The sequence below is a fragment of the Arvicola amphibius genome, chromosome 5 (genome assembly GCF_903992535.2).
Source record: "Arvicola amphibius chromosome 5, mArvAmp1.2, whole genome shotgun sequence".
Taxonomy (NCBI): domain Eukaryota; kingdom Metazoa; phylum Chordata; class Mammalia; order Rodentia; family Cricetidae; genus Arvicola; species Arvicola amphibius.
In genome coordinates, this window is record NC_052051.1 from 6,368,135 (window position 1) to 6,385,146 (window position 17,012).

General features: G+C 47.5%; 1 protein-coding gene across 1 annotated transcript in view; it reads right to left on the reverse strand.

Moving 5' to 3' along the window:
* Positions 1-9,391, reverse strand: part of Rtf2 (replication termination factor 2) — a 28,923-nt gene extending 19,532 nt beyond the window's left edge. The window contains exons 1-5 of the mRNA XM_038331864.1: positions 9,236-9,391; positions 5,338-5,432; positions 4,497-4,590; positions 3,408-3,547; positions 3,026-3,104 (exon numbers count right to left, since the gene is read on the reverse strand). Of these exons, the coding sequence (XP_038187792.1) occupies positions 3,026-3,104; positions 3,408-3,547; positions 4,497-4,590; positions 5,338-5,432; positions 9,236-9,304 (477 nt within the window). The 5' untranslated portion in view covers positions 9,305-9,391. The remainder of the gene's footprint in view (positions 1-3,025; positions 3,105-3,407; positions 3,548-4,496; positions 4,591-5,337; positions 5,433-9,235) is intronic.
* Positions 9,392-17,012: the final 7,621 nt, after the last annotated feature.

Here is a 17,012-nt window from a genome sequence, read left to right on the forward strand (position 1 = left end):
TTGGAGCCTCTGCCTATTTGAACTGCTTACTATTACTGTGTGTACCGTGTGTGTGTGTGTGTGTGTGTGTGTGTGTGTGTGTGTGTGTGTGAGTCACAGCCAGTTGTGGAGACAAAAGGACAAATTTCAGGGCAGCCCCAGGCTGACAAGCAGGATGACGCTGCCCTCCTGCCACAGAAGCCTTTATCCTTGCTCTTAGGTTAGTGACTTAGAGCTTTCAGACAGTGCCTAAAACCTGACAATCTTTTTGTCTCGACCCCCGTGGCTTCATCTCCCCTCCCTCATCACGACACCCGTCACTGCAGACGTTGTGTCGTCTCTGCACAGGGCCAGCACTGGCCAGTCATCCTACACACCCAGCCAGACTCCTTTCCCAGGCTCCTTGAGAGGTGGTCACGTGACTGGGTTCTAGCCAGTGGAATGTGAGCTGCTCCAGGTACAATCTGCAGGTCTGACCTGTAAACTTCCTAAGACCAGGGTGGTGGTTGGTCATGCCTTTAATCCCAGCACTCGGGAGGCAGAGGCTAGTGGATCTATCCAAGTTTGAGGCCAGCCTGGTCTACAGAGTGAGTTCCAGGACAGGTTCAAAAGTTACACAGAGAAACCCCATCTCAAAAACACCAAAATAAAAACAACAACAACAACAAAACCCCAAACCAAAACTTCCCAAGAGAGGCTCTCTCTCCTTCCCATCACGTCATGGAATGGGAAGGAAGAAACTGTCTAGCCGGGATTCTCTGCTGGGCACTTGGCACCCAAGGATGGTTTCCACAGTAAGCCAAACCTTCTACCAATGTCCTCTTTACCAAAATTCAGAAACTTCACCCTTGGAGTTGGAGCTTGATCCCTGATAACGCCTGACTCTATTTATTGCCTTACTTAAAATGTTCTTGTTTAGAATGTTTGGCTCTAAGTCCTTATGATCCCTTCACTTTAAATACTGAAATCTGGGGCTTGGACAGATGCTGTTTTCCCAGGCCAAACTGCTCCACGCCAGGCTCTCAACACTGACACACCACAGGGATGTGTCCTCAAAGTTTCTGGGTGGCAGTGCTGGAAGGCAGGGCCTGGCGGCAGGTGCCTGGATCACACAGCCCCAGGAGGTAATCAATGTTGATGTCACGAGGATGTCCTTATAAAGGACAGGTTTTCTTGCCATACTGGAGCAAAACCACATTGGAATACAACCACACTGGAGCATAACCACACTGGAGCATAACCACACTTAATTCAGACAGAGGATCTAGCAGAGGGCAGGGGGTGGGGACCTGGTTGAGAAGCACTGAGGGGGAGGGTGCTCCATAGACAGGACTCCTGTCAGTAGGAAGGGAGCTTTGTTTACACCTGATGCTCACCAACATTTGAGCCCAAGCTTGCTGATGACTGTCTACTCCCTGACCCTCACTGTCACACACAGACCCAGGTCAACAGCCTCTACTTTAAGCCATGGAATACAGTACCCTTGCCGAACACTGGCACCGCCTTGCTTGGACTTCCCAGCCTCCAGAATGTCAAGTAAATTTCTATTCTTTATGAAGAGCTAGGTCTCAGCAGGCAGTTTCTAACAGCGTGAGACAGACAAGGATGGGAGGGGGTAAACGAGATTCCTGCCTCGCGTGCTGTGGCCTGTCCAGTGCCCTGTGATGCTCTAACTTCTACAGTCTTGCAGATTAAACTGTACCCTGCCCCACTGCTGAAGTCCAAGCCAGAAGCATGTGATGCACTGTCTCCAGACTCGGTCATTCGGATCTTACTTCCCAGGCAGCAACCGTGTCACCACCCTCAACAGGAGACCCACACATGCCACCAGCTACACTAGGCAGTTAACCATACAGGTCTCAACAGGAGACCCACACATGCCACCAGCTACATTAGGCAGTTAACCATACAGGTCTCAACAGGAGACCCACACATGCCACCAGCTACACTAGGCAGTTAACCATACAGGTCTCAACAGGAGACCCACACATGCCACCAGCTACACTAGGCAGTTAACTCCTAAGGACATCACTTTTAAAAAGGGAAGCCCTATGTGACATTTGCACATGCTATGGACAAGTCAGCCACAGTCCAGCACTCCTGACTTGGTCACCCATCAGCTTCAGGAACGCTGAAGAGGAACCACTCAGGCTCTTTCGTGGAGCATGCCCTGCCTAAGCTTTGCTAGTGCCGTTGTGCCCTTTAGCTGAATTCAAAGCTTCAGGACGTCTCCACTGCCTACTGCTAAGGTCAACACTCTCCTTTGACTATGGAGCCTTCTGTGATGGTCTCCCGGCAGAAGAGGGATCCCCGGGAGCAGGACTTTGGTGGGTCTTTTCCTCAGGACACCCCACCAGTAAAGGGCTAGGACAGAAACCACCATGACAATTGCTCACGAAAAGCCACCAACAGAGGGCACAATCCGTGACAGGCCTAAGCACACTACACTTACTGAAGAGAGTCACGTGTGGCTTCTATCTACATTACACTAAATGTCACGCAGATAAACACCAGAGGAACCCAAAGAAGGCAAGGCTCGGGACAGTACCACCTGCAAGTGCCACGTCATCACACTTTCCTTTGGACGGGCAAGGACGATCTGGAGGAACACTCCTTATGTGCTCACATACTGGTGACATGGCTTGGAGATCAAGGGACAGCACACCTTGTCTCCTGCCCGCAAAAGCACACGGTTTAGCTGGGAGACTGACACACACATGCACAATTCTGTGATGATGAGACCAAGGGGTAACACGATACTCAGTGACGAGGACTGATAGGAAGGATCTGCAGAGCACATGAGGCGGAGACGGAACATGGCCCGCCAAGGGGCAGTCTGGAGAAGAACTGGGCCTGGAAGAGAGGCCAGGGTGTGAAGTATGTGTGAGTCTAGACCTGCAACAGTGAAGAGCCGTGGAAGATGAGGAGACTCAGACATGTTAGATGCTTTGACAAAGATCTCAGGACTGAAATGACAGCAGGAGACACGCTGAAGCCACTCCCTCAGCCGCCAAGAAGGAACAAATGGAGTATGGCGGGAACTCACCGTGTGGCAAACTTCAGCTTTTATCTCTTTCAAGGCGCGTTCAGAAAACACACAGCCACAGCATCGAAGAAAGCAAAACCTGGAAAGAGACCAAGGAAGAGCAGCTTGAGCCAGCACTAAGACCAATGGACATGCAGCACCCGATCAGAGCACAGAGCAGGGCCAGAGAGCTGAGCCACAGCATAGAACAGGGCCATGGAGCTGACCAGGGTCACAGTTCTGAGTGAGCTGAGCAGGGTGGGCAGAGTGCAGAGATGGCTGCTGGGGAAAAAGCCCACCGTGACTGGGCACTATTTCTCACAAGGCCCTACTCCAGCCCTAGGAGAGCACAGAGAAACCCCAACGAGACTGGGGTCACTTCACCCATCCCACCACTACTCACCTGTGCCGGCCATTCATCTCCAGGCCCACCACAGGGCAGATGAACCGTGCTCGCTGGAGGTCATCGTGTTTGTCACCCTTGGTGTTTCCTTTATCCCCTTCCCAGGCAGGGTTGTCAGAAAGCCTGAGTTCTGTCACATTCTGTGGAGAACCATGAATAATGCTGATGAGATGAACTCAGTCAGTGCACCTGACCCACAGGGCTCTGCGGGTCAGCTGTACGGCCACCCAGGCCCGGGAGGAGGAGTGTGCACTTGCGGGTCAGCTGTACGGCCACCCAGGCCCGGGAGAAGTGACTTCTAAGGAATGCTCATCATTTTGGCAGCACAAGAAAGAAAAGAATTGTAAGCTGCATGAGTCTGAGACAGAGACCATTTCATCATTAGGCATGTAATCTTGTCATGCTTATTTGTTATGTGTGTGGTGTATACACATGCATGTGCTCATGTGCATGTGTGTGTGAGGCTCTGGCCTGGTCACTGTCAGCTGTCTTCCTGGTGATCCTCCTGCCTCCACCTCTTCAGCATATCCTATTGGCATGAGCCACTGCACTCGGCTCAGGCATCTTCCTCTATCTCTCCAACTTATTTTCTCAGAAAGTCTAAGTGAGCCTGGACCTCGACAACACAGCCAGACCAACTGTCCAGTGAGCCTGAGAGCCTCCCAGTGTCAAGATCACTGGCACACGTCGCCAAATCTCGTTTTTTATCTGAGTGCTGGAGATCTGAACTTAAGTCCTCATGCTTGCCTGTCAAGCTTTTTATCAATTAATCAATCTTCTCAGGTCCCAAATCCAGTTTTTAAAAAAGAATTTTATGTGCTTATTCATGTGTTTACTTTAGTGTGTGTGTACACAGGTGCTTAAACACACCCATTACAGCACACCCGGGGAGGTCAGAGACCAACATATCGGGTTGTTTCTCTCTTTCCACCATGTGGGTCCCAGGGATGGAACTCGCGTTATAGGTTTGCACCATCAGGCAGGCGGCAAGTGCTTCCCCGCACTGAACCATCTCTATCATACACAAATCCTATAATAGTGACCTCACTCACCGAGGCCCTTGGAACTCTCCCATGTCCCTTGTCCTACCTTGATGCTTCGAATGTGTGATGCTGCCTTCCCCAGAGCCTTTTCAGCAGATTTGTCCAACAGGAACTCGATGACAGCGTCTTTGTTATACAGTCTACAAGAGTAAGGATCAGTTTATGCAAAAGCAGTGATTTCAGATAACCAAATGGAGAACTCAACATGACTAAAGTCACCCACATTGCTAACAACATCCTGTGCTGCTAAAGACAAGTGTAACCCCGCTTCAACTGCTGCAGAGCACACCAAGCAGGTGTAACCCCACTTCAACTGCCACAGAGCACACCGAGCAGGTGTAGCCCCACTTCAACTGCCGCAGAGCTGAGCACACTGAGCAGGTGTAATCCCACTTCAACTGCGGCAGAGCAGAGCACACTGAGCAGCAACTTTAAGTTAAGGAGGCAGACTGCCAGGCTCAACTACACCTAAACAAGGACTTCAAGACTTGGAAGAATCAGTGTGAAAGTCCTTACTTTCCCTGTTCTTCAAAAATAAATATCAGAAGACTTACGACCACCAGGCCCACATTCTTGAGTTATAAGAACCGGCTAGAAGTGAGTAGCAGCCCCATCCCCACCCCCTTCAGGCAGGTCATGCCCTCTCCAGTTCTCCGACTCCCTGCTGCTCTCTACGGCTGTCATGGCTGCTTCAGGTTTATATCTTAGCAGTTACTATGGCTCCTGAGTGTAAACCAAGTTGAAGAGGAAGGTGCAGAGCTATGTCCAGATGCAGGCCATCTTCCCCACATAGCTGCTTTGGAGAGTTCCTAGTCCATCAATCAACCTCAACATTCTCATCAAAATCAACAGAATCAATTCATCTTAACTAAGTAAAGAATCCATACCTGCCAAGTTCACAGGCAACAATTGGGCGCCTCAGGATTTCCTGACTTAGAGTACAATAGTTCCACTGGGCCACCAGCTCAGCATCTTTGTCAACCTAGGAAAGAAGCACACAGTCTTTCCAGTCCTTTCACATGTAAAATGTATCTAATGACACACGGTGGTGGTTTGAATGAGAAATGTCCCTCACAGGTGTAACCGGAGACTGCATGTTGGTTTCCCGGTCACCTAGACCTGAATAATCACACAGGAACTATATTAATTACAACACTGTTTGGCCTGTTAGCTCAGGTTTCTTATTAACTCTTACATCTTAAATTAACCCATTTCTATTAATCTATGTATCACCAAGAGACTGCGGCTTACCAGTAAGGTTCCAGTGTCCTTCTCCTTGGGCAGCTATGTGGTGCCTTCCTGACTCCACCTTTTCTCCCTGCATTCACTTTACTTTTCCTGCCTAGCTCTACTCTGCCCTGCCATAGGACAAAGCAGCTTTTTTATTAACCAATGCAATAAAACATATGCACAGGATACAGAAGGGAATCCTATATCACACAGGCTCATATACATGAACACTTGGTCCCCACTGGGTGGTGCTGTTTGAGGAGTTATGAAACCTTGGAGGTGTAGACTTGCTGGAGGAAGTATAGTCCTGAAGGTGGGCTTGCAGGGTTTATAACCTTGCCCCCCTTCTCGTTCACTCTTTCTGCTTCCTGTGTGTGGATGAAGATGTGACCAGCTTCTTGCTCTGCCACTGGCTGCCATGGACCCTCCCTCAGGAAGTATAAGACAAAATAAACTTTATAAGCTGCCTTGGTCATGGTGTTTATCACAGCAAAGGAAAGTGACTAAGACATACACTGTGATGGCTCTAACCTTTAAATCAAGAACAATGACACACCCAGGAGCAGTAGAGACCATAATCCCAGTACTTGAGAGACTGCGGCAAAGGGATAAAGTGTGAGGCCAGCCTGGATAACCCAACAAGATGCTGCTCCTAAAAGAACACAGCAGAGTGAGATACACACTCACACACTCATAAAAAGAGAGCTGGGCAGTGGTGGTGCACACCTTTAATCCCAGCACTGGGAAGGCAGAGGCAGGCAGATCTCTAAGTTTGAGGCTGGCCTGGTCTACAGAGCAAGTTCCAGAACATCCAAGGCTACACAGAGAGACCCTGTCTCGAGAAAATTAAAAACAACAACAAAACCTCCAAACCAAAACCCCACAAAATTACAAAAAGAAAACATGCATATGGCCGTCATGTAGAGAATGCAGATGGTGGCAAGACATTTGCCTAATATACACATACATTAATAATAAAAATAATAAATAAATAAGTGATATATGAAGTTTGGACTTTGAAAAGTTTTTAAAAATTAGGGCAGGTGAGATGTGTCAGAGGTGAAAAAACCCAAAACAAACAAACAAACAACAATAATGACAAAAAAAAACCAAGTTCAATGTGATCCCTGGAACCCACAGTGGAACAAGAGAACCAGCTTCCAAAAGTTGCTCTCTGACCTCCTCATATGCGGCATGTAACACAAATTTTAAAAAGCTTTTAAATTAATGTTCTGTTAAATAAAGATCCACCAACACCTGACACACACAAAGCAGGTTTATATCACATCATTAAACAGTGTGCGCAGGCATTATAAAAAAACAGAACCACTTTGCACATACCAAGAGGGGCTCTCCCTCTGACCTAGCTCCAGCTAATATATCTTACAGTAAGTTAGCACACAACATTTCCTCCTGGAATATGGAAGGGTATAAAAGTGCCAAGTTAAAGGGCTGGAGAGATGACTCAATGTTTAAGAGCATTATTGCTCTTGCAGAAGACCCAGTTTTGGTTCCCAATAACCATGTTAGGCAGCTAATAGTTCTAGTTTCAGGGGACTCTAATTCCCTCTTCTGGTCTCCTTGGGTCTCTGCACATACGTGGTACACGTAAACTCATGTGTATACAGGTAAAATAATAAACAAATATCAAAAGAGAAAAATAAGCGTAAAGCTTCTAAGCATGATTTTGTCATTCTGGTGACTAGTTCCCAGCTAGGAGTTCAAGTCATCAGGACTGGGTGTGATGATACACACCTTTAACCCTAGCATTTGTGGCAGAGGCAGGTGGATTTCTATTAGTGAAGCCAGTCTGATCTACATAGAGAGTTCCAGACCAGCCAGGACTACATAGCGAGATCTTATTTCAAATTTTAAAAAAAAAAGTCATCACACATCTCACTTAGAACAAGTGATATTTCCATAGGACATATGAGCTGTGTGTCAAGGCAGGGGCAGATCCCCCCCCATCTATATTATTACTTCATAATCGGCATTTGAAATAGAAGTTCTAGAAGGGACAGTTCACTCTATTCTAAGCTTTGCCCTCAGGACCAGCAGCATACACAACAAGCATTTAGTAAGTACTTGTACGAATGGGGTTAATAAAAACCACCCTTCCTGACCATTCTTTCCTTTCTTTACCCTCTGACATTATTGTTATTATTATTATTATTTTGGCCAACTTTTATCACACTACTCCTTATCAGTCTTGGGCACGAGACAACAAAAGACGGATGAATACTGAATGCACACTTGAATGTGACATGGTGGCATGGTCCAAGGGCACTATAGCCTCACTTTTAACACACTCAGTGGATGCCTATTATGTACAGAAGCATCATAGAGGCTACAGGGCTAAGACATGCAAGGCCCCCGTTCACATGGGACATGTATATACACGACTCTCATGTATATGTACATGACTCTCTCTGTGTTGGAAACTGTTATCAAGGGCCTTCCATGCCTTATATTACACAGTCACCACCAGTCCCAGCTTTGAAGTGCACCTAACTGGATGAGAATAACGGTTCACAACTACAGGCTGTATGACTTTGGTAGCATTAATTCACTTTCCTGGACTCAGTTTCCTTGCCATTAGTGTAGAACTATACAGTTTGTTCAATGTCTTGTAAGGTTTAAAGAGTGTTCACTCATTAATTCAAAAATATTCACTGTGCCGGAAACTGCGAGAGTTTGGGTGGGGAATCAACCGGGGTCAATCACCAATTCGATGTGCTCAGTGCTGAAACAGTTTAATACAGGGTTTGACCTTACAAAATAAGGGAATGGTCCGGGAAGACCTTTTTTGTTGTTGTTGTTTTTATTTATTTATTTTAGTTTTTCAAGACAGGGTTTCTCTGTGTAGCTTTGGTGCCTGTCCTGGAACTCACGCTGTAGACCTCGAACTCACATATATATTGGCCTGCCTCTGCCTCCCAAGTGCTGGGATTAAAGGCGTGAGCCACCACCGCCTGGCCCGGGAAGACTTCTTTAATACACACGATGCTCAGGCTGGAGAGACAAGCTCAGTGGTTAAGCCTTTGTACTGTTCTTTTAAAGGACCTGAGTTTGGTTCCTAACAGCCAAGTCTGATGGCTCACAAAAACTTGTAACTCCAGCTCTAAGAGGTCTGATTCCGTCTTCTGGCCTCCTTGGGTACCGCGCTCACGTGTCCACACACAAACATAACTAAAAATAAAGGTATTTTTTAAAATCCACAGTGTCAGGCATGGTGGCCCACGCCTTTAATTGCAGCACTCAACTGGCAGAGGCAGGAGTTCCAGACAGCCAGGGCCACCTAGTGAGACCCTCACTCGAAAACAAAACAAAACCACACGAGCAACTGTCAATGCGATCGCCGCTAACTGGATGGGCTACTCACTAGCTCTCCAGCCTCTGTCCTTTTGAGCGTTAATGTTTACAATTCATCAACACCGAGTCTTTGGGAGGATTCCTCTGTCCAATCGTACTGTCCAGTGACTGCAAACAGCAAACCCTCCTTTGGCGCCGGAGGACACTTTATCCCGAGCCTCGCCGCCAGCGGTCCCCGCTTACCTTCTCGACCTTCTTCGGCCCCTTCACCAGCTCATGCCTCTTGGGGATTGTTCCTCCGTCGCAACCCATCCTAAGGCCGGAGTCAGAGCCTCAGCAAAAAACAAAACAAGAGACCGCCGCTTCCGGGGTCTCTGCCGAAACCGTAGACACTTCCGGCGCTCCTCGATGACGCATAAAGTAGTCGTGCCGCAACGGGGGCGGGGCCACTGCACGCATCCACTCGGCTTCAGGGCCGTACGCCGGCGCGTCCTAGGGAATGCGCCCACTTCCGGCCGTGGGCGGGCCTTTCGTCTTCCCAGCGGCTCCCGGCAGCTGGGACGCGCTAGGTGAGGCGGGAGCGCCAAACAACGCCTTCAGTGTTGGCTCCCAGGTCTGCACCCCTGGACCCTGAGCGTTTTGCAGACCAGGGCGAGCTTTGCTGTAAGACTAAAGAGGAGATGGGCGGAATCTGTCACTTCACCTAGCTTTCATGTATTTTAAGTCCAGACTTTTTTAAAAGACCTATGTGGGTCTGCATGTGTGCTTGTGCACCACGTGAGTACAGGTGCCCGTGGAGGCCAGAAAAAGTGCTGGATCTCTCTGGACTGGAGTTCCGGATAGTTTTGAGCTGCTGGGGTGCCGGGAACCACGCCAGCGTCCACTCACAGAACAGCAAGCCTTCTTAGTCACTGAACCATCTCTTCATCCTGTATCCAGGTTTTTAAGGGCAAAGTCTGGGGCTCCAGCGTCACCAACAAGCTAAGCGTAGCCACCCATCCCATTGTTCCCCTGAAAGATTAGGGAAGGTAAAGGCAGAGGAAGGGATATATTCAGGTTGGTCATATTGGGTAGAGGACAAATAAGGGGTTCAGCGACAACCCAGCCTGTATGCGGGGTGCTGGCATAAGCTGTAGGTCTAGAGGAACAACAGGGGCAAAAGGCACGTATAAGCCATCCTGGGCAAGTGTGGTCCCCTTGATTTCTATTGGCCAGTCCGAAGTCCCACTGCATGAGGTGAACAGGTAGTTCCAGAAGAACCTTTTCTTCTGTGCTTTCGCCCTCATTGGGGAGTGTTCTGCCAGCTGGGGCTCTGCTGTTCCTGGCATCCTAGGTGGTTATAGGCCCAGAATGATGCCTTATGTCTGTGCCTTCAACCTTGTGAGTTGAGTTCAAGGCTAGCCTGAGCCTCCATGGCATGTACTAGGACCAGCCTAGGCTACAGAGTGAGACCTTATCTCGAAAAAAATTTAAAGACTGTGGATATATCTCAGTGGTAGATCATGTTTTTCTAACATGCATAAATACATATGCATATACATACACAAAATAGAAAGGGACAATACCAAACACCCAGGACTTGGGTATGGGCTTTTCAAGGTGGGGGAGTCACACTTAGGTGTCTAACCATAGTTACACATCTGATTTTGTGGCTTCTGAAGTTACGTAACTCAAAGGATGCAGTTTGCAGCAAAGTTCTGAGATCAAGTGAAGTCTACAGATTAGGTACAAAATAATGAGCGGGTTCACTCAGTTTCCCGTCATGGGGTGCATTGTCCAGGTTCAGGAGTAAGTAGCGAACTAATACAGAGAGACCCAAGACTGACAAGCACCCTGCCCTTGAGGAAGCAGAGTAGTGCTGGTGGTAGGAAGGAAGGTGGAACTCCCTACGTGCCAAGGGTGACCTTGAACTTGTGACCCTCCAGCCTCTACCTCTTCGGTGCTGGGATTATAGGTGTGCTCCACCACAGCCAGCTTGTGCAGGCACTGTGTGTGTTAGGCACTCTACCCAATTCGGAATGTCCTCAGTGTTTTTATTGTTTTTAACACTCCTGGTATTTTTGTTTGTTTGAGACAAGGTCTCCCTGTGTGCCCTTGGCTGGCCTGGAACTCATGTAGATCTGCCAGCCTCTGCCCCCTAAGTCCTGGGATTTAAGGCGTGTGCAACTATGCCTGACTTAATGTACTTATTAACATATCTCTTTAAAAAGGAATGTATTTTCTGTAGGTAATCTTTTTTCTTCCTTCCCTCCCTCCTTTTCCTCCTCTCCCTCCTCCACCTCCCTCCTCTCTTTCTTCTCCCCCTTTTCTTCTTGAGACAGGGGCTGTGTAGCCCTGGCTGGTCTTGAACTCACAGAGATCTGTCTGCAAGCAGTCATGATTTAGTCAGTTATGTTGTGTTTCTCTCAGTCTGTGGAAAATGCGAACTGACCCTAGGTAAGAGTTTCCTCCGCTTCCTGTGTTTCTTTGTATTTTCCTTTCTAGCCAGGCTGCGGTCGCACACTCCTTTAATCCCAGCCCTGCAGGAGGCAGAGGCAGGTGGATCTCTGAGTTTGACACCAGCCTGGTCTACAGAGCAAGTTCTAAGACAGCCAAAGCTACACAGAGAAACCCTGTCTCCAAAAAAAAAAAAAGTTTTTTTTTTCCTTTCTGTCCTGCCTAAAAAAATGATATATTAGAATTTTCAAAAGTTTTTAAAATTTCTTCTTACTATATGTGTATGAATGTTTTGCCAGCATGTATGTGTGTGGGCTACAGCTCATGTGTAGGCCAGAGAACAATTTACAGGAGATGGTTCTATCCTCTGACCATACAGATCCTATGAATTGAGCACAGGCTTGGCAGGAAGCACCTTCATCCATTGACCCAAAAAGGTGTTTTCTATATATTATCTGTTTGGGGAATGACCCTTGCCTGCAATCCTAGCACTTGGGAAGATGGTGTTGAAGCTAGCAGCAAGACCCTCTCTCAGAAAAAGAACGTATTTACACCAAAGCGACTCCCCAGTGCTTGTCACACTGGACGATCTCTCAGGTGGGCCCACACCACTTCCATCCTCTTGGCGAACCGAACTTAATTGAGGCCAAGTTGCTCTCACCACCTCCCACCATTTCCTTTCCTTTTTTGTGGAGGAAGTGCTGCAGAGCGTTGGATATTAGAAACACTTAGTTGTCAAGACGCTGCCAAAAGCCAACACAGTGCGTCTGGTTCTAAAGCTCCTGAGCAGTCCTCTGAAGTCGGCCTGGGGAGGCTCGCTCCCACGATGACCGTTGTCTGTGCTCCAAGGGAAATGCGCACTCACGGCTGTGAGCAGTAGTTCTCATGAGTCTGTACATAACGTGCTTGCTCTCTGTGGACAAGGATTTTCTCTGCTTGCCTACTTGGTAGCATCTCATAGCCCAGGCCGGTCTTAAAGTCCATAGTATTTGGAGATGACCTTGAAATCCTGCCCTCGCCCCTCCCCACCCAAGGGTTGGGATAACAGGAGTGTGCCAGTACTCGTCTATGAGGTTCTGGGGCTGGCACTCAGGGCTTCCTTCCTGCATGCTAAGCACACACTCTACCAACTGACCCACATCCCTTGACAACAGTTCTTGGTTTGAACACAACTCAGACATTTAAAAATATGAAAAGCAGCACTGGGCCACAAGCTGCTAGACTGTCTGTCACTGGGGAGGGGCTGGGTTCAAGTTTGTGAGGCGTTAGGGCAGCGCTGAGCCAAGGAAGCAGTGCAAACAGAGGCAGTCATATCATTGAGTAAAAAACCAGTATTTCCGCAGCAAGAAGGTTTTTACCCTTTGATTCCCTGCAGCATTTCCTGCCTCCAGCTGCATCCATCCCTGCATCTAGCTGCATCCCCGACCTTACTGGAAGATAACTCCTAATGGGTGTCTTGCATTTCTGCATGACATTTTGTTCTGAATTATCTTCTGAAGGATGTTGAGGCTGAAAACCTTGGAAGATAAGATAAAGAGTGTGGGACAGTTTTTTGTTTTTGTTTTGTTTTGTTTTGTTTTGGTCAAAAATGCATCTATCTATCCGTTTGTCTATCTATCAATAGTTAGATACCTATTATTATTTCTTGAGATGGGATCACCGTGTAGCCCTGGCTGGCCTGTAACTTGCTATATTTACACTTGCTCTTTATACTAGGCTGATGTCAAATTCACAGAAATATCTACCAGCTTTATCTATAAATGGATATATCTGTATCGATATTTATATTGATAGATGTAGGTATACTTTTTAAAATCAAGACAGAGTCTAAGTACATAGCCCTGGTTGTACTCAGCTTGCAGCAATCCTCCTGCCTCTGCCTCCCAAATGCCAGCTACTGAAAACCAGATAAATATGGTGACTCAGTTAGAGACACAGCTCCACTGGCTATGCTAGGATCTGTTGTAAGAGTTGGGGCATTCCTAAGCTAAGAGCTCCCTGGTTTCACCTGAGCTACCCTCTGCATTACCCCCTGGGGCTGGAGGGACATGGATCAGTCAGTCGACGGCGTGAGAGTGAGTGCAGTTGCTTTGGTGCTGTGAGTCCTAGTCTCTGTGCAGGTGTAGGTCTGTGCAGCATGCCTGACTGCCGTGCTTAGGAGAGTCAGCTGTAAGAGTAACCATCGATTGGCACATGGGAACTTGGAATTGGGAAGGCTTTTCACCATGCTCAGAATGGCTAAACATGGCTTTCTGCATCTAAGCTACTTACAGTGAGATTCAGGCTAACCATCTGCCTTCCCCTGGATGCCTGGATATATGGAATATGGGTTCTCATGAGCCCCTCTGGTTGGCAACACCCCATGTATGGTGCTACAGTCTGTGGCGTGATCTTGGCTCCCATGCATTCGACCCCTACAGTCTCTTCCCTGTCACAGAAATGAATCATAGTGCTGGGCGGTGGTGGCACACACCTCAATCCAACACTCAGGCAGAGGCAGGAGGATCTCTGTGAGTTTGAGGCCAGCCTGGCCTACAGAGTGAGTTCCAAGGTTGCACAGAGAAACCTTGTCTTGAAAACCACAAAAAAGAAAATAAAAAGAAAAAAAGAAGAGAAATGAATCATAGCTCCAAGTATGACTGTTCTGGGTCCTGGAAGTGTCCCAAGTGACTATTTATGCCAAAGGTTGCTTGGGCACACCCACATAGCCTCTTCTCCCAGATTCTTGGTTCTTTTTCTGTGTCCATAGGAACTGGCAGGAAGAATCCTTAGATGCATCACAGTGACACACTGAGCCAGTGTTAGGATTATTAGAGTGTGAGTATGTGTGGATGTCAGTGTGTGTGTGTGTGTGTGTAACAGAGTGGGAATGTGGAAATGAGTATGTGTGGGAGTGTTTGTGTGTTTGAGTATGTGTCTGTGAGTGCGTGTGTGTGGGCGTGTATTATGTGAGTAGGTAGGAGTGTGTGTTTCTGTAACAGTGGGAATGTGGAAGTGAGGAATATGTGTGAGTTTGTGTGGGTGTCGGACTGTCATGGGCAGGCACCCAATTTATGGTAGTATAAGCAAAACAAAGTCCCTTCTCTTCTGGTCATAAATCCCAAGGCAGTCACTTTGCCACCATAGTTGACTCAGAGTGTGGGACCCAGAAGCTGCTCCTTGACGCCCCTGGAGGCCCTCAAGTCAGCCAGCCACGTAACCAGTTGGCTGCAGGTTGTCTCGAGAGCCCAACATGTAAGACAGAGTGGTCACAACTTTCACACCCACAGCAGGATCCTAGCAGGTGAGACCCTATTGTTCAGGGTGTGATGTGTGACCCTCCGGGCTGAGTCCAAGTCTCCCATGTTTTAGGGTCATGAGACTAAGTGAAAGCGGCAGCCCACTCTGGGCAGTGGCTGTTTGTTTGCTTGAGTCTACCTGCTCTCTTCTCCACTCTTTCTCCTGCTCCCATTTGCTCCCCTCTGTTACTTCTGTTTAGTTCCTTTTTGTTTTGTTTTAGTTTTTCGAGACAGGGTTTCTCTGTAGCTTTGGAGCCTGTCCTGGAACTAGCTCTTGTAGATCATGCTGGTCTCGAACTCACAGAGATCCTCCTGCCTCTGCCCCCTGAGTGCTGGGATTAAAGACAGGTGCCACCACCACCCAGCTCCTGTTTTGTTCTCTTGAGAGAGGGGCTCATGTAGTCCAGGCTGGCCTTGAATTTCCGATCTTCCTACCTACCTTCCAAGTGTTTTGGAATTGCAGCCATGTACTGCTACACCTGGCTCTGCATGCAACATTTTTTAAAATGAGATTTTATTATTTATGTGTATGTGTGTGCTGCATGTTTGCTCTCAGAGGCTAGAGGACATTGGGTCTCCTGGAGTTGTGGTTACAGGCAGTTGGGAGGTGCCTGAGGAAGGTATGAAGATTTGAACTCTGGTCCTCTGGAAGAGAAGAAACTGCTCTCTGGCCACTACATTCAGTATTCTAAAAGGGATTTATTTTTATTCTATGTGTATGAGTGTTTGCATGTATGACTATGTATGGACATGTTTATATGTACATGTATATATTATACCACTTTCATGCTTGCTGCCTGAGGAAGACAGAAGAGGTTTTCAGATCCCTTGGAACTAGAGTTACAGATGGTTGTGAGCCACCAAGTGGATATTGGGAACCAAACCAGGGTCTTCTCTTAACTGCTGCGCCATCTCTCTAGTCCCTACCATCACTATGTTAAAAGTGCCCACCACATGTACAAAAGATAGAAGCTGGCCTTGGTACCACTGCAGGAGACACGGCCTGAAGATGCTTTGTGAAGATGTCATGTGACATGAGAGACAGGGATCTTTCCATGGAGTGAAGGATAAGGTAACCATGGTGACATGAGTTGAAAGGCTGAGCTTCAAGGAGAAAAAGAGGAAGTGGTTTGCATGAGGGGTGCTTGGTAACACCTCCATGGCTGTGAACAGTGTGGGTGTTATCTCATGCCACATCTTCCTGCTTCCTCCACCCCCAAACACACAAACGATGGTTTTGCTTTCCAGTCCAGGCTGACATATACAAACTTGCACACACTCCTACAGCTGCATTCAAAGAGGAGACATTGTCAATAAATGTTTCACTTTGGTCCCAGTGCTCAGAGACCCTTCCAAGGAAAGGGCTGCTGCCAGGGTGCTTCTGGGTTTTTATTTTTAAGTTACAGTTTAAGTTTTTTTTTGTGTGTGGATGTTCAAAGACAATTATCAGGAGTCAGTTCTCTCCTTCCACCACGTGGGTCCCTGGAGTAGAATTCAGGCAATCAGGATTGGTGGTAGGTGCCTTTACTTCCTGAGTCATCTCCCAGGACCTTGAAAATGTGTTTAACCCCATGATTACAGATAAATAATATAAGACTTGAGACTGGTGAAATATAAACTATAATCTAACTGAGCCGTGGAACTGACTGACACAGATATGTAACATACAAAATAAGTTAGTAGGGAACCCAACAGAACACATAACAGTCATCTTTGGGGTGAGGTAACATAACCAAAATACATTTGGGGTGGGGACTAGGGGATCAATCTTAGTGGCAGAGTACATGCTTAGCATGCATGGAACCCTAGATTCTCTAGCAACACACGGACACGTGCACGCACGCACACACACCCGCACACACACATGCACACATGCACGCACACACATGCACACACACATGCACACGCACGCACACACACAATTTGTATACATATCACAGTATTAATCTAAAACTAACTGATAAAGACAACTATCATTACTTTTCTGGGGGCTTTAAAAAAATAAACAGGTTCTCTCTATATAGCCCTCTTTGTCTTGGAACTTATGACTGCCCTGGCTTCTGTGGCTTCTGCCTCCCGAGTGCTGGGCTTAAAGACAGGCACCAGCAATCCCTGCAGGTCACCACATTTTCTGATGAATGCCACAGAAATAAATTCATTGAAAATAAGTTCCTCTATCCCATTTCTCCAACTTTCCTTTCTCTTCAGCAGTGGACAGACTGCAGAGATTTCTTTGTCTCTTCATCTGTCTTTCTGATCAGTCTGACTCTGAGGGCAGGACCTCTGATAACCTCCTCTCACTTTAG